Source organism: Suncus etruscus, chromosome 2 (assembly GCF_024139225.1).
Source record: "Suncus etruscus isolate mSunEtr1 chromosome 2, mSunEtr1.pri.cur, whole genome shotgun sequence".
Taxonomy (NCBI): Eukaryota; Metazoa; Chordata; class Mammalia; order Eulipotyphla; family Soricidae; genus Suncus; species Suncus etruscus.
The window spans coordinates 85,968,530-85,989,091 of NC_064849.1; the positions used below are offsets into that span (position 1 = coordinate 85,968,530).

The 20,562-nt window shown below is 43.5% G+C and overlaps 1 protein-coding gene across 1 annotated transcript in view; it reads left to right on the plus strand.

Moving 5' to 3' along the window:
* The first annotated feature begins 18,783 nt into the window (after nucleotides 1-18,783).
* Nucleotides 18,784-20,562, plus strand: part of DNAH5 (dynein axonemal heavy chain 5) — a 336,377-nt gene continuing 334,598 nt past the window's right edge. Inside the window, exon 1 of the mRNA XM_049768362.1 lies at nucleotides 18,784-18,841. Within this exon, the coding sequence (XP_049624319.1) occupies nucleotides 18,830-18,841 (12 nt within the window). The 5' untranslated portion in view covers nucleotides 18,784-18,829. The remainder of the gene's footprint in view (nucleotides 18,842-20,562) is intronic.

Consider the following 20,562-nt stretch of genomic DNA (forward strand, 5'->3'; position numbering starts at 1 on the left):
AATTAAAGTGCATTGAATCTGGGACCAGAGTGATAGCACAGTGAAAAGTTTTGCACTTGTTTTGCACACAGTTGATCTGCCTTTGATCTCTGTTGTTCCATATGGTCCCCTGAACACTGCCAGAACTAAATTCTGAGCACAGAGTCAGGAGTAAGCTCTGAGCACTACTGGATGTGCTCCCCTACCAAATGGATTGAATCCTTGCAATAATCTAGTTCTCTTCTCAGCTCAAAGAGGTTAATATTTAGTCAAGGATGAGACTTGGTCAGGGATGTGTCAAGATTTGGGGGATGCGGGGTGCTCCCAAGCAGTAATACTTGGCTATTTTAGCTAATGGTTTATTATGAGGGTCTAAGAATGAGGGCTGGGGCCGGAAGGACCACAGTGACTATAGTGTGTGTGTGTGTGTGTGTGTGTGTGTGTGTGTGTGTGTGAGAGAGAGAGAGAGAGAGAGAGAGAGAGAGAGAGAGAGAGAGAGAGAGAGAGAGAGAGAGAGGTCAGCTTCCCTCTTCCTGGTTCTTCACAGCTGATGATAGAGAAAAATGAGTCCCAGGCTGATGACCAGACACTTTATTCCATTCCAACAATGCTTCTATAGGGCTAGATAAACCAGAATCCATGCAGGGTGGCTGGCACCATGACATCAGAGATGGACATCCAGGAATTTGAGGCACCAGGGTGAAATTAAAATGAACATTGGGGGGGCCGGAGAGATAGCATGGAGGTAAGGCATTTGCCTTGCATGCAGAAGGTTGGTGGTTCGAATCCTGGCATCCCCTGAGCTTGCCAGGAGTGATTTCTGATCATAGAGCCAGGAGTAACCCCTGAGCACTGCCAGGTGTGGCCCCAAAACCAAAAAAAGAACATTGGGGATTTAGAATGTTTGGGAGCAACAATGGGTGATAAAAAGTAACCTTATCTCTCTTGACCAGAGCTCTCTGTGAAGGGGGAGGGATAACCCAGAATCAAACCTGTGAGTGGTCTCTGATTATGGGTGAATGGTGCCCCTCTTTGTGCTTTCCTTCCCCATCTCTGGAACCGTATCTCCAAGACTTCTGCCTCAAGGACAATCCCCAGAGCATTGACTCAACTGGGGTTCCTTCAGAACAGTTATTCTAGGGGACGATTCTATCTGACAGGTGGTTCAGGAACAGAATCCCAGGGGCAACCCAACACTGTATCCCTGACTTGTGCCAGTTCCTGAGATGGGATCTGTCAGAATTCCGACCCCTTTTCCTCACTAACCTGTGCATCCTCTGAGGAGATCACTGGAGCCTGGGGTGTGAGGATCTTCCCTGAGAGGAAGGAGCAGGAGAAAATGTGGCCAGGTCAGGCAGAGGAAGAGATTTTACATTAAGGAAGAGACTGGTTTCCTGTCTGGATCTTCTCACTGCAGGTGAAGTCCACTGTGGGGAGAGATGAGGAGGCCTGGATGAAAGCGGGGGACTGAGGGAAGTGCTGAGGGCTAGGAACAGCTGCTGAGAGGACTGGAAGGGAAATCATGGAGTGATTAGCAGAATGACAGGCAAGCAGCATTCAGATCCCAGCTGGGAGAGGGAAAAAGAGAAAACAGATATTTGTAGTGGAACCACGGCGCTCAGCTAAAATTCGCTGTCATCAGCATTTAGGCAATTGCAAAGCAGAATCTGTTGCCTTGACCCCCTAATCTGTCTCTCTGTCTCTTTGTCTCTCTACTCTGGGGGAGCTAGGCAGTACTGACTGCTATGCCCCCTAATTCTCTACCTCTTCCCCACCTCTGACCCATCACTCTGGGCCTTCAAAACTCGAGACACAATTCCGGGGGTGCAGTCTTTGTAATCTCATCACTTGGGAAACTGGGGCAGATCCAAATGTTAGAGAACTAGGAGCACAGGAAGAATGACATTGGGGACAGAGAGCGCAAGAGGAAGAAGCAAAGGAAATCACTAAACAGGCCTGGTTTCCTGGGGCAGGGAGGCTCCAGTTAGAGCGCCTGGCAGTATCCCAGGACACCTCCAATCCCAGCCCTGATTCTGATTCCCCAAGTGGAAAGGGTAGGCTCAATTGCAGACTGAAGATGTCAGAAGGGAGCTCAGGAGTAGCTCTGGTCATGACAAAGTGCAGAGCAGATGCCACAGAGACACAGAAGCCAACTTAGGGCCATTTCCCATTCTTCCTTGCATGGAGTTACATGGTTCCTTAGGCATCAGCCCAGCCTGCAGCATCAGCAAGGTCCAAAGAGAGGGGAGACATTTCTGTAAACAGAAATGTGTGTGTATGAATACCCCAAGTTCCAGGATGACTCGGGACTATCGAAGAATACAGATTCTCACCCTCATGTGGTTCCTTTGGGGAAGCAGGAAATTACTAACTCTCTGTCCATTTCCTCCTTCTCTGTATGATTATCACAGAGGGTGTATAATTATGTTTAAGGGGACTATATCATAAACTACATTTAATTCTTGTGGCATGGAGTCACCCATTCTTACCAACTCCATAAGTATTGTTATGGATAATTTTTCTCAACCGGGTGGCTCTCTCTTACCTATGAAATACAGGAGTTGAGTTCACAGAGTGAGTGGACGAGGAAAGAGAATTGGATGCAGCTCTTAGGTGTTTTGGCTGATATGCACCAAGTTTTTAGAAGTATGACTTATGTTCAAAACCATGTCTAACTCATTTAACCAGGAATCATTTCTTTTTCTACTTTTCTTGGGGGTGGGGATCAGGTTGATAGATAGATATTTATGTTAAAAAAATAGAGATAGGAGATGGACAGACATACCCAAAGAAGACATGAGATTTCCTATATCATAAAATTCATTCTTTTAAAGTATTAGGATCAGGGATTTTTAGTATAATCATGAACTGTGTAGCCATAAATGCAATTTAATTTTAGATTATTTTCAACAGTCCCCAAAGAAACCCATTGAGAGCGATTTCTTTTTTTTTTTATTTTTATATTTTTTTATTTAAACACCTTCGTTATAAACATGATTGTGGTTGGGTTTCAGTCATATAAGATGACACCCCCCCCCATCACCGGTGTAACATTCCCATCACCAATGACCCAAATATCCCTCCTCCCCTCCCTGCCCCTACCTGTACTCTAGACAGGCTTTCTATTTCCCTCATATATTCTCATTGTTAGGATAGTTCGCAATGTAGTTATTTCTCTAACTAAACTCATTTACTCTTTGAGATGAGGTTCATGAGGTGGGCTGTAACGTTCAGCCCTCCTCTCTTTTGTCTCTGAAAATTGTTGAGAAATGTCTTTCATTTTTTTAAAAACTCATAGATGAGTGAGACCATTCTCCTATTATGCTGAGTGAAATAAGTCAGAGAGAGAGAGAGAGAGAGAGAGAGAGAGATATGGAGAATGGCCATTTTCTATTTTCCCTTCTCTCTTCCTCAGGTATAGGTAACCACTAATATACTCTTTTGATCTTTATGGATTTGCCATTTTGGGGGCATTTTCCACACGTGAGATAGTGCAATGTGTGGACTTTTGTGACTAGCTTCTTGGCACTTAGCTTATTTTCAGGGGTTGTTTATGTGTTAGCACATGTGAGCACTTAGTTCTTTTTTGGGTGGGTTATGTGGTACTATGTGCAATAAGCCAGGTTGTTCCCACATCTGGCCACCATGAACAATGCTGCTATGAATATCTGTTCACATTTCTGTTTGAACTTGTACTTCATTCTACTGGATCTATCTTCAAAGCAGAAGAACAGGGTTCTAAATCTATGTTTAGATACACCTACTGGATTTTAACCTAGGTGGCAATACCATCCTGTTTCTTCCCCAAAATAAATGAGGGGTTCTATTTCTCCACATCCTTACCCCATGTTTGGTGTCTGTCCTTTTCATTTCTGTTCTCAGAGTGTGAACCAGAGTGGTACCTGGTTGTAATTTGGGTTTCTTTTCTCTAACAGCTAATGATGCTGAGCAACTTTTCATTCCCTTCCTTCTGTGAGAGGCCTCCATGTACAAAGCATGGAGATCGCATCTCAGGTTCTTTGCTGCTTTGCAACCTCATCAAAGTGAAAAGAAAGTGATCAACTGAGAAAAGCAGAAACAAGAGGTAAAAGAGTACCAGAAACCAAAGATGTAAATGAATGATACGAATATGGGCATGGAAAAACTGGGACCATCTGTACAGACAGAGGATGAACTATGTCCTCTCATTTTTGTCCATGTGTAGTAATTTTCTATTTACCGTATTTTCCAACGTATGACGACTTTTGAAACAAAAAAAAGTCAACCTCGGGGGTCGTCTTATACGCCGAGTATATCCCGAAAAATGTTTCGATATGCCGCTAAACGAAAATGGTTTGAATATTGCCACAAAACGAATTTTCCAACTCGATCCTGCACCAATCCCTGCAAGGCTGCTCGGACTGCCTCTCTAACTCAGCCAATCCAAGGAGGCTTTTGATGCATGCAAATTAGACAATGTTCTGGACCCAATCTACACGGTAAAATGCCTCCTCAGATTGGCCAGAGTCAGAGAGAAAGTATATTACAACATAACCTTTGAACCTTTGCTTGTTGTGATTGGCTCACTGTGGTACATACACTTGCAGCACAGGAACATTCTGTCCGATACAGCGAATATAGGCCTAAACCTATGTTTTAACTGCAAAATTAGGGGGTCTTCTTATATGCCCAGTCATCTTATATGCCGGAAAATATGGTACCCTTGATGACATTGAGTAATTGCTTCATGCCTGGATCATAGAGAAAGAACTCAGACTTGGACGGTCTTCTAATGGATAAATTCATTGAGAAGAAAAGTGGCCCTGCACACTCATAAAAGGGGATGAGTGACTAGTTGATATATTTATTTAATTCAGTCACCATTTTTAAAAATTTTTTATTTTTAATTATGAGAACAAAGATGCAAAGAAAGAGGACAAGGCAAAGTTACAGTGGAAGGACAATCACCTATAACATAATTCTCAGAAAAAGTCCCCTTGCTGATATCTTAACTTGGAACTTTCAGCCAAAGAACATTAAGATAAATAAAACAGAATCCATGTACAATTACTTTGTCCCTCAAGTCCCCAGATTGTAATACATTATAATATTTCTTAGCAGCAGACAAGGCAATCTAAAGCCATAAAATTTATGTAACTCCTTAGACATTAGAGGCATAGTATTTTTTTACATTTCCATGTACATGCAAAAGTTTAAGTGGGTTTCTTTTTAAGGATTAGAGTCAAAGGAGCACAGTAAAAATGGTGTTAGAGTGGCAATTGTTGTTTGCATAGGCCCACCAAAATATGAGGGGCATGGAAAGGAATAACCTTGGCCTAAATACAAAGAGACCCTACCCCTGAAGTTTCCTGGCATAAGACCAACTCTAGGCTCCAGGCAATGTAGATCGTCCAATCCAAGACATTGTCTGTAGTGCCAACACACTTTTATTTTTCACATAGTCTCTGTTGTTGGTATCAGGTTTCTGTATTAAAGATCCTGGAATCTGCATATCCTACATTGAAGTCAGGATGTGGAGCGTCCTCTAGTTTCACCTCACAATTAAAGGGCAATGCAGAGAGCCCTCTCCTGTAAGCAGGTCGTTGTTGTTGTTAAGTCTTCTCAGTGTTAAGGGAAGTCTCTTTTGAGCGGGTCGATGTCTGAGCAGTGGTAGGGTCTTCTGTCATAGAGGATTGCTTCCAGGTGATGTTACAGACAAACTTGGATGTTTTGTGGATGGCTTTCATGGTTCAGGGGTGAATGGAAAATGCCCATTCTTCTGAGGCCTGTACCAGGTCGTTATGTCAATGTGCAGGGTGTAAGGTTCCTTTGCACTACAAGATTTGTGTGTTCCAATTTCTATTAGATAAGATCTTATTTGTATGTACAGTATTTTTTCATTTTAATGTGCCTATGCAAAAAAGGAGCAATGTCACGTGGCATTATTGGTGCATATGGGGGCCATAAGAACAAGTCCAACAATCCCCATGTCAGTCACCATTTAATGCTACGTGCTTTTGGATCACTTTAGAAAGGACTTGAATAAGAGAAGATAGACACATAGATACAGTTTATATAATGTGGTGTAAAGGCAGCCATATATTCTCATTTACAATTCTCTGCCCAACACGGACATCTACAAACACCTTTACTGTTCCATAGATATGATCTATGCACTAAGCATCTCCAAGTATTATACTTCTACTTTCTTTCATCCTTATACTTTGCACATGAGTATCCCTAGGATTTATGTTTCACTCTATCATATTTATTGTTTGACAGTTGGGGTTTCTGAGGAGTGGCCATATTTGTTTGACTTACATGGATGAAATGTTTTAGCTTCTGTTTTATAATAGATGTCAAAATAATGCTGAATTAGGTAAAAAAAAAAAGGAGCCATGGTTATTCAGAAGTTAATATTGAATTGATACTGGTTTTTAAAAGACATCTTTGGAGATAGAGAAAACAGAGGGGGAAATAAGCTATTGTTGTTTTGGGCCACACCTAGCAATGTCCAAGGATACTCCTGGTTCTATACTCAGGAATCACTCCTGGAGGTGCTTAGGGACCACTTGCGATGCTGGGATTAGACCCAGGTTGGCTGCATGACAGGTAAGCAGCCTACCTGCTGTACTACTACCAGAGGGGATATTTTGACAGTTAATTGTTTACTTAGCTTCAAAGACTCCTGAGCATTTACGCAAATTTCACTCAAACAGTTGCCCACATAGATTCCTAAGGGCCCAGGGCTTGAAGAAACAAGCCTCTTTGCTTCATTCATGGTAGGAACTGCACAAGACCAGATAAATCACTTAGTAGAGTGGATAGAAAGTCCAGAGTCTAGAATAAGAGGCAAGTCTGAGCAGAGCCAAGGCTCAGTTTTAGTCTGGGAATCCTTGTAGCTTTTGCGATTGGTTTCAAGGTCAGGAAGTGGCCAAACTTACATGTGGGTCATATTCATCGGCAGGTGAAATTTAGGAAGGGGTGAAATTTCCAGAAAGAAGAGACCTGGGGACTTCACCTGCTAGTGCTGATTTTAGATGTGTGTGTGGGAGAGGGGCAGGGAGGAAGGAAAAAAGAGGGAGAGATATAGACAGAAAGACAGAGAGAAAAAGAGAGGAAGATAGAGACCCCCATAAAGTAAAAGAAAGAAAATGCACACCCCAAATTGGATGTGATTGATTCCAGAATAGAATACCCACACATATTGCCTGTCTTGAGTAGGGAAGGATCTGGAAAGAATCCTATAGAATGAACAGGAGAAGCGACTGAATGTCTCATATCCTGTACTATTACCGTAGCCTGTGTCTTGGGAAAAAAGAAAGTGGAGAGGATGATGTTTTCTATAAAATGGATGTATTCCTGAACTGGAAGGTTGTTGCATTAAATAAATAACGATGGGGCTGGATGGCGATGGATGGAGGCCTTTGTGCTTAGGCCCCAGCCACGTGGCTTCATCCCCCATCCAGCTGGCGGGTTCCAGGCCCAGGTGATCGGCGTAATCAAGACTCACTCACAGGCAGGCTTCAGGAAGCATTAACTTTATTCATACCCTATTCACCACATGTGTGTGGCCTATCTCATAACCTTTTAAGCACTAGTTATTCTTGGCCCTGCATCTAAACTCCTTTCAGCCATCTTCCTCAGAGCGCCCAGCAGCGCAGAAAGGGCCAAGAGCCAAAAAGGGCCTGAATCCCCTTGGTTCCGCCTTATCTAACATTTCCCAGACCCCTCCCAGGAATGGGAGGGGCTCGCAGGTAAAGTTACACCTACTATCCGGTTCCCAAGACCCCTCCCAGAAATGGGTGGGTCTAGGGTCTTAAATAGGTACACCCACATTTCCTCCTTTTCTTAATATTTTTATGCACCAACGTAATAGAGTGAAAATTAATATACCAGCCCTTTACAAAAACATATTTTTGCAAAATATACTCTACACCTGTAACCTAAAATTCTATTAATGCTTTTTTACCAAGCACTATTCCGGAACTTTTATGTTCCTATACTTTTAAACTATATTGGGGGAACTTCATTGTTCCTATACCTTTCCTATACACAAGTACTCCAGCATACATGCATAACATACATTTTAAAAACAGGCTAAGTACATTAAAATACACAGTAAAACATTTTGCAATAGAAAATATTAACTTTGAAAGACAACAAAACACATTTAAATCATAAAGAAAATGACTAAGACAAAGATGCAGGTGGTTAGAAATTAGATGTTAAACTGTATTACCTTCCTTTTATTTTTATTTTTTTAACCACTAACTAACTAAAAGTTATTCCATCACCAACTATGAGTAAACTATAAAATTACCTGCTAAGTTCCTACACCTAAAATCATAGTTTAAATGATTAATTTGTTTCACACTGATCTCACCACGTTGATTTCACCATGTGGCTTTTGTAAATTTTTAGAGTTTAGATGCTGGTTTGTCCCACGCTGATCTCACCACGTGGCTTCTGTAAACTTTAAAAGTTCAGATGTTGGTTTGTTCCACGCTGATCTCACCACGTGGCTTCCTTTCATAGTTTCAGGCCCCGTAGACGGTTCTGTAGACCATGGGGTTGCAGGTTTTCAGGCTTGCCACGGAGCAAAGCTGAGCTGAGGCGTTTTTGCTTCTGGGCTGATAACCTTTTGCCGCTTTTTCCCTCAGGGCAGCACTTAGCAAGCCAGTTTTTGGCCACAGCTTTTGCAGAGGGCTTTTGGATGTTCAAAGTTCAAAGTTATTTAAACTAAAAGTTCAGTCCGAAATTTCCAAAGCCAAAATCCAAATTCAAGCTGAAGGTTGTTATCAGAAAATCAGTCCACTTTAAATACAGTCTTTTTTCTCCTCCGTTTCCAATTTAAGCTTTTAATTAGTTTTTCTACAGGCCGAGGTTTTTGTTTCTTGTAACAAGTTTCAGTTCTGGGCCTGGGCCTGGGCTGGAGGTGATGCAAGCTTCCACCTCTCTTGTTTTATTTGCCCTTCTTTTTCTAGAAGGGGTTACGGCCATATTTGAACATTGTTGCACGTGGCCCAGGGTTTTGGGCTCAGTGCACCCGAAAAGAGCCAAAATGAAACTGAAAAGCAGAAATCCCACCATGATCACTGTTTTGTTGGGTCCAGGATTTAGGTCAAAGTTCGGAGTGCCATTTGTAGCATGAAATAATTAACGATGGGGCTGGATGGTGGAGGATGCCATCCAGCCCACGTGGCTCTGCAACCTCCATGCAGTTGGCGAGTTCCAGGCCCAGGTGAAATCACTCACTCACAGTCAGGCGTCAGGAAGAATCATCTTTATTTAGGCCCTATTCACCACATGTGTGTGGCCTATCTCATAACCTTTTAAGCACTAGTTATTCTTGGCCCTGCATCTAAACTCCTTTCAGCCATCTTCCTCAGAGCGCCCAGCAGCGCAGAAAGGGCCAAGAGCCAAAAAGGGCCCGAATCCCCTTGGTTCCGCCTTATCTAACATTTCCCAGACCCCTCCCAGGAATGGGAGGGGCTCGCAGGTAAAGTTACACCTACTATCCGGTTCCCAAGACCCCTCCCAGAAATGGGTGGGTCTAGGGTCTTAAATAGGTACACCCACAGAAGGTCATCCATCATTCCCTTCTTGTCATAGAATAACTTAAACAACAATACAGTGAGTGAGTTGGGGTTTGATGCCTGTTGCTGGATTCAGCTTTCACATGTGATCTTCCACCCATCACAGTTCTTGCACTTGATCAACCATCTGTGTGTCTCTGAATTTTAAAACACATCTTGTTAAAATATGCACACTTAAAGGAGCTTGGAAATCAAACCTCTTCATTACATCCCCGGTTGTGACACCCCCTTTAGCAAGCTCAAATATTGCTGCAGCAGACTGGGAGCCTGGGATAGAATTCTAGTACCTTCTGCCTATGGAAAATGGGAATAGTTCCTACCACCTTTTATTGAGACATGTGCCATATAGTATTAATAAAATTGTTATTGGTGAACAGAGAGCCATGCTTCTTAGAACTAAAAATTCTTGACAATTCCATTTAAGACAAAAGCTTATACTGGAAGGAGGTTATAATCATTGAACTTCTATAATGAATCTAAGAATAGAAGATCCTTTATTTAACTTTGGCTCAATTTGGACTCTTACTATGATTCATGTTGGAAAATATGGGCAACATCCTTTGCAGTGATATATAGAAAATGAAATGAACATTATGGACAAGTAAAGCTTGGGGAGAAACTTTGCATACTTGGGTTTTGCCAATGAATTTTTCAGCTGTTGGATTCATTCAATAATCTTTATGAGAAGAAGGGGAGTTGCCTGTACTTATGACCCCAGAGAATAAAAATTGAAGCACATAAAAAGTCTTGGGTATAATAAAAGTCTTGGGTATAGCTTGGTGTTATAGTACATGTATTGAACATACAAGGTGTTGAATTTGGTTTACAGCATCCAAGCAAGACAATGAAATAATAACTAAAGGGGAAGTTTTTAGCTACATCCCTTCAGAATGGACCAGGAGTGGAGTGTGCTTTTATAGCACTGAAGAGATACACTGGAGAGACAACACTGTGTGTTGTCTGCCCACTTCTCCTTTTGTTGCTTAGGGAAAAGGAATCTCTATATTGGGGCCCCAGACAAGGACTTGGTTGCTTGAAAAAAGCTCAAATCTTCCTTAAAGGTAAAGTGAAAATTACAAGAGGGAAACTCTCCTTCCTTCCTTCCTTCCTTCCTTCCTTCCTTCCTTCCTTCCTTCCTTCCTTCCTTCCTTCCTTCCTTCCTTCCTTCCTTCCTTCCTTCCTCCCTTCCTCCCTCCCCTTCCTTCCTTCTTTCCTTCCTTCCTCCCTCCCTTGCTCCCTCCCGTTCCTTCCTTCTTTCCTTCCTTCCTTCCTCCCTCCCTCCCTTCCTTCTTCCCTTCCTTCCTTCCTTCCTTCCTTCCTTCCTTCCTTCCTTCCTTCCTTCCTTCCTTCCTTCCTTCCTTCCTTCCTTCCTTCCTTCCTTCCTTCCTTCCTCCCTTCCTCCCTCCCCTTCCTTCCTTCCTTCTTTCCTTCCTTCCTCCCTCCCTTGCTCCCTCCCCTTCCTTCCTTCCTCCCTTCCTTCCTCCCTCCCTCCCTCCTTCCCTCCCTCCTTCCCTCCCTCCCTCCTTCCCTCCCTCCTTCCTTCCTTCCTTCCTTCCTTCCTTCCTTCCTTCCTTCCTTCCTTCCTTCCTTCCTTCCTTCCTTCCTTCCTTCCTTCCTTCCTCCCCTTCCTTCCTTCTTTCCTTCCTTCTTCCCTCCCTTGCTCCCTCCCTCTCCTTCCTTCCTTCCTTCCTTCCTTCCTTCCTTCCTTCCTTCCTTCCTTCCTTCCTTCCTTCCTTCCATTTCTATTATTGTTATTGTTCTTGTTTGGGTCACATTTGGTGATGCTCAGGGCTTACTCCTGTCTTTGCACTCAGTGATCACTCCTGGTGCTTGGGGATCATATATTGATTGCGCTGGGGATTGAGTCAGGATTGTTCGTATGCAAGGGAGGCACTTTAACCTCGGTAGCATCTCTCCAGCACTAGAAAGGCATTTTTAAGTATTTTTTCTGAAAGCCTTTAACGAGGATTTCTAAATATCCATCCACCAGAACTTGTGCTGACCATTTATCTGCCTTTGGAAGAGCCAGCTATCAACAGGCATATGGCATATTGTGTCATACTTCGGTATAATAAAAACCTGAAAGTCTGATTTCATATAAATATAAAAACTCTGTTAAAGATTGAAGTCGTCGATGAGAGTTTCAGCTGGGCTCAAACTCATGGGAAACAGAGAACATTATCAATGATGTATTGCTGAGTGAGGAATATGTAGTCAGGGGGGGCCAGGGAGAGAATTCAACAGGAAAGGCTTTGACTTGTAGCTGACCGAGGTTTGAGCTTAGGATCCCCATCTGGTTCCTGCAGCCTTGCCAGGAGTGATCCCTGAGCTCAGAGCCAGGGCTGAGCATTCCCAAACGTGCCCCAGCCTTTCTCAAACACCCACCACAACATGCATACATCCATTAGAACCATTGCGACAACGTAATATCCGTTGAGATGATACAGTCACCTGGAAAGTAATCATTTCCTTTTAGTCAACAGAAATCTACAGATTATCCTGTAACTTTAGACTCTGTACCCTAATCAATGAGGAAGAATCAATTCAAACAAGGTGTATTTCGTCGGGAAATTAAGTCACTTTGGGTTAACCAGTTATTAAACAAACTTGACTAAAAGATTGAAGTGTCTCCAAGCTTTTTCCTTATTTCCAGATTTAGGAATATTTCCTAACAGTAACTTTTTACCTATAATATTTTATAAGTTGGAACGAAGATCTTTGGGTTGGCAGGCTTTTCTTTTATGGACAATTTGATAGAAAATTTTGACACGTGATATTCTTTTCAATTTGGCTGAGAAATTCCTTTAACACTTTGATATTTAAAAAAAAATTAGCGAGGGCATCCAAGTGCCAGAATGCAGCTGTTTCCTTGATGGATTAGTTCATTTGTTTTTGATAATCTAAGGCCATACCCACAGGTTCCAATTAAAATATACATTGTAAAGGAAATTTTAAAACACAGAGCACCCTTCTTTTTTCATTAAACTCTTTCCAACATTTAAGAAAAGAATCCGTTATAGTCAGTATAGGTAGAAAATATTGGTTTGATAAAAATGTGAGTCCTTTGAAGTTTTGTTATTTTATTAAAATATAGCACCTGGGGGCCGGAGAGATAGCATGGAGGTAAGGCATTTGCCTTTCATGCAGAAGGATGGTGGTTCGAATCCCGGCATCCCATATGGTCCCCGAGCCTGCCAGGAAAGATTTCTGACCGTAGTGCCAGGAGTAACCCCTGAGCACTGCCTGATGTGACCCAAAAACCAAAAACCAAAAAAAAGAAAAAAGAGAAAATGGCACCTGGGCAAAGATTGACTTGTCATAGATCTATTTCATACTAGCATTTAACTCTAATGTAACTTTAGATTCCAAATTGCTTACTGCATTCTGCTATTACACATTGAAGTCTTACACAGATTTTGCGAGTTACCGCTTTCTTCATATTTGGGTTGAAATGCTTTGAGAAAAGGATTCTACAAATATGAAGTACAATGGTAAAGTATTTCTTGTTTGCTTTCCACAGCTTAACATTTTAGCTTACTGCTTCTGTGGGGACTATCTTTAACTGTTATAAGATTTAATTTTTGGAAAGTCTGTATTTTACTTGGAAAAGTACTTATACTTTTAAACCTTGGCAAAGAACGATACTTCAAATGCCTCTGTGTGTGTCTGTCTTGTATCTAATTGCTTCTGACATTTTGTCATTATTAAAAGGATTGAAGAGAAAACCTGAGGTTTCTCCGAAGACAATGAAGAAACTCTGCTTTCTGGTTTGTAGGTTGTAGGTTCAATTCCTACCCCAGGCTATAGTCTCCAGATAATCACATGTTTCCAGAAATCTCCTAAGGATTTCACATCTGCAAATCCCCTCAGCTGTGGAAGCCAAATCCTTCACACCAGGTCCCTCACACATTATTCTCACATACATGTGTGTAATTCCTGTGCATATATGTGAATCTATCCCACTGGTGGATAGAGATCTCTGGTAGAACTGTGACACTCTTTTTTTGTTTTGTGGGATCTCCCACTCAGATATGCTCAGGAGCTACTTCTGATGGTGCTCAGGTGATCCTATGGGATGCCAGGAACCAAACCTGGGTGGGCCACATGCAAGGTAAGTGCCCTGCCCACTATGCTATCTCTCCACTGCCCACCTGCTACACTTCTAAAATAAACAACCTTAGGATCTAGGAAACTCACACCCCTTCCCATTCCCCTATAAAGAAGTTTCTTTTGAGAAACTTTCAAAAATTACCTCATCCCCCAAATATTAGACTATATATATATATATATATATATATATATATATATATATATATATATATATATATATATATATATATATATATATATATATATATATATATATATTGGTTTTTGGGCCACACCCGGTGATGCTCAGGGATTACTCCTGGCCATACACTCAGAAGTCGCTCCTGGCTTGGGGGACCATATGGGATGCCAGGGGATCGAACCGTGGTGATCTGTCCTAGGCTAGCGCTGGCTAGCCAGACACCTTACCTCTAGCGCCACCGTGCCGGCCCCTAGACACTATATTTTAAGCCTGTTAACTTAATGCTCAGTCTCTTCTTGACCTAGACTTTCTGCTTTGCATGCAGGAGCTCTGAATTGGATCCCCAATACTGCACAATCCTCTGAGCTTTGTTGGGAGTAGCCCCAAACACCCCACATCAAAACTGTCCCTCTTGATAAATGATTCATTAGTCTTTCAAAATAAAAGTTTTCGTTTTTGGACCATACCTAGCTGTGCTCAGGACTTATTCTTAGTTCTGTGCTCAAGGGTCATTCCTGGCAGTGCTCAAGAGGATGCTAGGAATCAAACCCAAGTTGGTTGCATGAAAGGCGAGTGACCTATGTGTTGTACTAAGGCTCTGGACTTAAAATATCAAAAAAAAATTTTGGCCACATCCAGCAGTACTCAGGGATTACTCTTGGCTCTCCACTCAGAAAACACTCGTGGCAGGCTCGGAGGACCTTATGGGATGCCAGGGAGCGAACCCTGGTCCATCTTTCCAGGTAGGCCGCATGCAAGACAAATGACTTACTGCTGTACTATCACTCCGACCCCCATGAATTTCAAATTTTTTCAGATAGAGCTACGTTTTCTTTGCTTTCCATGAGGATCCTATATATTTCTATTCTAAACTCCTTATCTGAGATTTAATCAGATTAATCATCTTCATTCTCTGTGCATGATGTTTGCATGCGAGGTTTCCTCACTTATAGTGTGATTTTTTTTCTGCATGGTTTGGTGGGGTTCATTAGTTAGAAAGACCTCGTGGCCATGAAGCAAAGAGAAGCAGCACTCTTCTGGAGCCTCTAGGAGAGAGTTTTTTTCTGGGACCTTTTTGGCTCTCTCAGGAGAGGTTCAGGAGACAGAAGAGTAGAGAAACATGCAAAGGCAACAGGTCCCCTCAGTCTCTCCAAGTTGGTGATTTCACAGCAGACCTGCCTTCACAGACAAAGTATCTCAATTTCAAATTTTTTAAACTGGCACATCACATGCACAATAACTTGATGCTAAGATTGTCAAGGGGACTAGTAGGATTGGCAGGACCTCACAGTGGCTGCTTCAGTCAGGATTCTTACCTCAGTGACAACCCATTGAAGGAGAAAGAATTGAAAGAAGTTGGAGCTGCTCTTAGTAACCAAATACTGAGAAACTCAGGCACTCTGGCTTCAGCACTGGGAGTCTGAACTAAAGATGCTTCCTTTTGTCCTTTTCCAACCTCAGCAGTGGTACCTTGTCATCTCTGCTACTCTGGACCTCACTACCAGGGCAGCCTAATTGTAGAGGGTTCAGGTTCAGGCCCCTTTTGTGCCCATATGACCACATGCAAATCTTTCATCTGTTACCAGGCCGCCTCTATCTCAGGGGTGCTGTCATGGTCATGGCCACATTTTGAGGGTGTATGGATATAGTGAATAATGCATGCCTGATAGTCACCTAGAAGAGCATCAGCTTTTATTCTCTTTCTCCAAGTACCCTCTGGGGGTTGTTTCAAGGTAAGTTCTCGTGTCTGTTAAAGGAAAGAGCTTTGCCTCAAAGGGCTGCTTGCAAACTCTTCTATGGCACACAGACTTGACGGTTGTCTGGGCTTCTTCTTGGTGGTGTGTCTAATTAGGGTTTTCACTCAGCCACACTCTGGGAAGATACTCTTTGCAGGCCAAACCAGCATAGTGCCCACCAGGCTGATGATTAAATGTTTATTTCTTTCTTTTTGTTTTGGGGGCCACACCTGTCAATGTTCAGGGATTATTCCTAACTCTGTGCTCAGGAATCACTCCTGGTGGGCTTTGGGGACCCTATGGGATGCCAGTGTGTGTGTGTGAGGGGAATTGAATCTGGTCTACACAGTACAAGGTAGACGCCTTCCCTGCTGTACTATTACTCTGGCACTCAAATGATCATGTCTGAAGGCTCAGCATTGCTGTTGCTCTAAAAACAGAACATCCATTTTCCAAGGCAATGGCTTAGTACTCAGAGAATATGCCTTGTCCACACAGGGACCTACTCTGAGCTCCCAGATCCCCATATCTACTTAGGAGACTTTCCACAAAGAAGCTTTTTTATGAAGAAAAGACAAGATGAGGCCAGAGAGATAGCAAGGAGGTAGTGCATTTGCCTTGCATGCAGAAGGACGGTGGTTCAAATCCTGGCATCCCATATGGTCCCCCGAGCCTGTGAGGAGTGATTTCTGAATGTAGAGCCAGAAGTAACCTTGAGCGGTGCTGGGTTTGACCCCTCCCCCCAAAAAAAAAACCAAAACAAAACAAAACAAAAAGACAAGATGCAAGGGAAAAATGGGCGTTTATAATTTTCTGAAAGTGCTTAGAGTAGATGTAGCTTAAGGATTTTCTTACAGTTGCTTTGCTATAGTTGTTTTTATGAGCGAATCAAACTCCTCTCCTTGCATTGGGGTCTGTCTTCATAGAGCTAATGGCCTATTGAATGGAGGTGCTGATGGCCACATGGGAGTTTTGGGCATCTGAGATGAGGTTCTGAGCAATGAAAATGATGTAAAGTTTGCTGGATTCATGCTCTTAGAACCAGAAGAAAAGAATGTATATCTGATGAGTCATGTGTAGACTGTGATATGGTTGAAACCGTATTTTCGATATCTTGGGTTAAACCAAACATTTTTAAGATTAATTTCATCAGGGGCCAGAGAGATAGCACAGAGGGGAGGACGTTTGCCTTGCACGCAGCCAATCTGTGTTTGATCCCTGTTATCCCATACAGTTCCCTGAGCCCACCAGGAGTGATTGCTGAATGCAGAGCCAGGAGTAACCTCTGAGCACGACAGGCTATGGCCCCCAAACCAACCAACCAACCAACCAACCAACCAACCAACCAACCAACCAACCAACCAACCAACCAATCAAACAAACAAAAAAATCAAAACAAAAAAAAAAAGATGAATTTCTTTTTTTTTTCTTTTTCTTTTTTTTTGGTTTTTGGGCCACACCCAGAGGTGCTCAGGGGTTACTCCTGGCTGTCTGCTCAGAAATAGCTCCTGGCAGGCATGGGGGACCATATGGGACACTGGGATTTGAATCAACCACCTTTGGTCCTGGATCGGCTGCTTGCAAGGCAAACACCGCTGTGCTATCTCTCCGGGCCCCAAAAAGATGAATTTCATTTGTTTCTTGCAGCTTCTAGAAAACAGAAAAGTATTCACATGGTATACACATTCTTAATAGTGCGAGTTACACTGATGAAATATTCCTACTTTTTCCTTATTTTTATTTTTATTAGAACATTGTGATTGGACAAGTTGCTCCTGAAACAGTGACCCTCTCTCCATCTGTGTCCCCAATCTCTTACCCATTTCCCTAGCCTGCCCCCTGGCAGGCACTGAGAAATTGACTTCACATTGTCACACAACTGGGCTAATCAAAACTTAGATTCATTGTGGTTAATTTGAAATAATTGTTCTCTCTCCATGGTGTTACTAAAGTCAGTCTCTGGATTACGGTGAAATATCCCCACTTGGGAAGTCCTTTAAGATGAGCTCCTGGGACCTCAGACAGCCAGCGCAGATGTGTTGTGATAGACTCACAGTTTCTAGGAAAATAATCTGTCATTGCCAGGTAAAAACATTGTTCATTGGGTACAAAACTGAAGAGTGAGCAGTGAGGGATGGAAAGGATAGCAGAGCAGGGAGGGTATTTGCCTTGCACGTGGCCAACTGGGGTTCGATCCTTGGCATCCCACAGGGTCCCCCGAGCCTGCCAGGAGTAATTTCTGAGTACAGAGCCAGGAGTAACCCTTGAGGGCCACCTGGGGTTGTGAGCCGAAAACAAAAAACAAAAAAACAAAACAAGAACAACCACCACCACCAAGAATGCGTGGTGAAAGGTGAGAATAAAACCCTGGAGGACTGAGAGACTGAGAGAGAGAGAGAGAGAGAGAGAGAGAGAGAGAGAGAGAGAGAGAGAGAGAGAGAGAGAGAGAGAGAGAGAGAGACAGAGAGACAGAGAGACAGAGAGAGAGACAGAGAGACAGAGAGAGAGACAGAGAGACAGAGAGACAGACAGAGAGACAGAGAGAGAGACAGAGAGAGACAGAGAGACAGAGAGACAGAGAGAGACAGAGAGAGAGACAGAGAGAGACAGAGACAGAGACAGAGACACAGAGAGACAGAGACACAGAGAGACAGAGACACAGAGAGAGACAGAGAGACAGAGAGACAGAGAGAGACAGAGAGACAGAGAGAGACAGAGAGACAGAGAGAGACAGAGACAGAGAGAGAGACAGAGAGACAGAGGAGAGAGAGACAGCAGAGAGACACAGAGACTGAGAGAGACACAGAGACTGAGAGAGACAGAAACAGAGACAAAGTGTGTGTGTGTGTGTGTGTGTGTGTGTGTGTGTGTGTGTGTGTGTGTGTGTGTGTGTGTGTGTGTGTGTGTGGTGTGTCTGCCTGTCTGGGAGTGTCTGCCAGGCTTGCTTGCAACAGCCCTCGGCCCGCCTTGCTCCCGATGGGAGAAACCCCTTCAACTCTGCACTGGAGCCATTTGCAAGGAAGAAAAGAAAGGGCCCACCGGCCCTGCAGGTGGCCCCGGAACCTGCCTCGAGCCCGGCCTAGCACGCGGGGGGCCCGGAGGGGGCGGAGCGGGCGGGTCCAGGCGGGGCGGGGCGGGGCCGTCGCCGAGGTAACCGCGGGAGCCGCAAACAACCGGAGCTGAACCGGGGCCGCTCGCGACCAGACCGGGACGGTGACGGTCCCGCCGAGAGCCGCCGCCACGCCATGGAGCAGCCGGTACCGGGTCCCGGGGCCGCGCGGGGCCACTTTTCCTACACGGCGCATGCGCGGCCGCCTGCGCTCCGGGCGGGCTGCGCGCGGGTTGGGGGGGGGGAGCGCGAGCGCGGTGTCCCAAAGTGCTCACCTGAGCTGGCAGGGCTGCAGGTTATTTCTTGGGGGTCGTCAGTTCTTGGCCTCCAGGGTACCCCCCAGTTTGCAAAAGGCGCTGTGCAAGGGGCCCCACTCGCGCTTTTCTTGATTTGTATAAAATATAGAATATATTTTATATAAAATATTATAAATTTATTTATATATTTATAATGTATCATCAATATATAAATATAATATATTATTATATGTATTTTACTCTTCCTCTGGCCAGGAAAGCCTTTGCATGAGCCCAGTGACCCAAATTATATGTATTTATAAATATATAAATTTTTTTTTTTTTTTTTTGGTTTTTGGGCCACACCCGGCGGTACTCAGGGGTTATTCCTGGCTGTCTGCTCAGAAATAGTTCCTGGCAGGCACGGGGGACCATATGGGACACCGGGATTCGAACCAACCACCTTTGGTCCTGGATCGACTGTTTGCAAGGCAAATGCCGCTGTGCTATCTCTCCGGGCCCAATATATAATTTTTTATAAATATATTTATATATTTATAAATGTATAATATATTATAATACCATATATATATATATTTTTTTTTTTGGTTTTTGGGCCACACCCAGTGATGCTCAGGGGTTACTCCTGGCTATGCGCTCAGAAGTTGTTCCTGGCTTGGGGGACCATATGGGACGCCGGGGGATCGAACCGAGGTCCGTCCTAGGCTAGTGCAGGCAAGGCAGGCACCTTACCTCCAGCGCCACCGCCTGGCCCCATAATACCATATTTTTGGCGTATAAGACGACCCCCTAATTTTGCAGTTACAACATAGGTTTAGGCCTATATTCACTGTATCAGACAGAACTTTCCTGTGCTGCAAGTGTATGTACCACAGTGAGCCAATCACAACAAACAAAGGTTCAAAGGTTCTACTGTAATAGACTTCCTCTCTGACTCTGGCCAATCTGAGCAGGCTTTTGACAGTGTAGATTGGGTCCAGAACATTGTCTAATTTGCATGCATCAAAAGCCTGCCGGGATTGGCTGAGTTAGAGAGGCGGTCCGAGCAGCCGTGCAGTGATTGGTGCAGGATCGAGTTGGAAAATTCGTTTTGTGGCAATATTCAGACAATTTTCATTTAGCGGCATATTGAAACATTTTTCGGGATATACTCGGCGTATAAGACGACCCCCGATGATTTTCGGTTGACTTTTTTGTTTTTGTTTCAAAAGTTGTCTTATACGCCGGAAAAAAAAATATCTATATTTACTTTTCCTCTGGCCAGGAAAGGGTTTGCATGAGCCCAGTGAATCAGAGTGAGCATCCATATAGCCTGGTGTTTCAAGTCTGGTTTTGTGGCATTTGGTGGCTGTGACTGGCATCCTAGATAAGGCTGGACAAGAGCAGATTTTTAGTCCCCTGGTAGAGAGAGAGAGGTTGAGGGGTGGTATATGCTGAGTAAACGGGGTTCTCCCTCTTATTTCACCATCTCCATGCAGGGTCAGTGAGAAAGGGCTGAAATATACTTGGTGTATTGAAACCAACTATGGTTAATTTCGGGTTTTTTTTTTTTTTGTCTTAAAATGATAACAAACAAAAACTAAATTAAGATGGAATTTAAAAATCCAAGTAC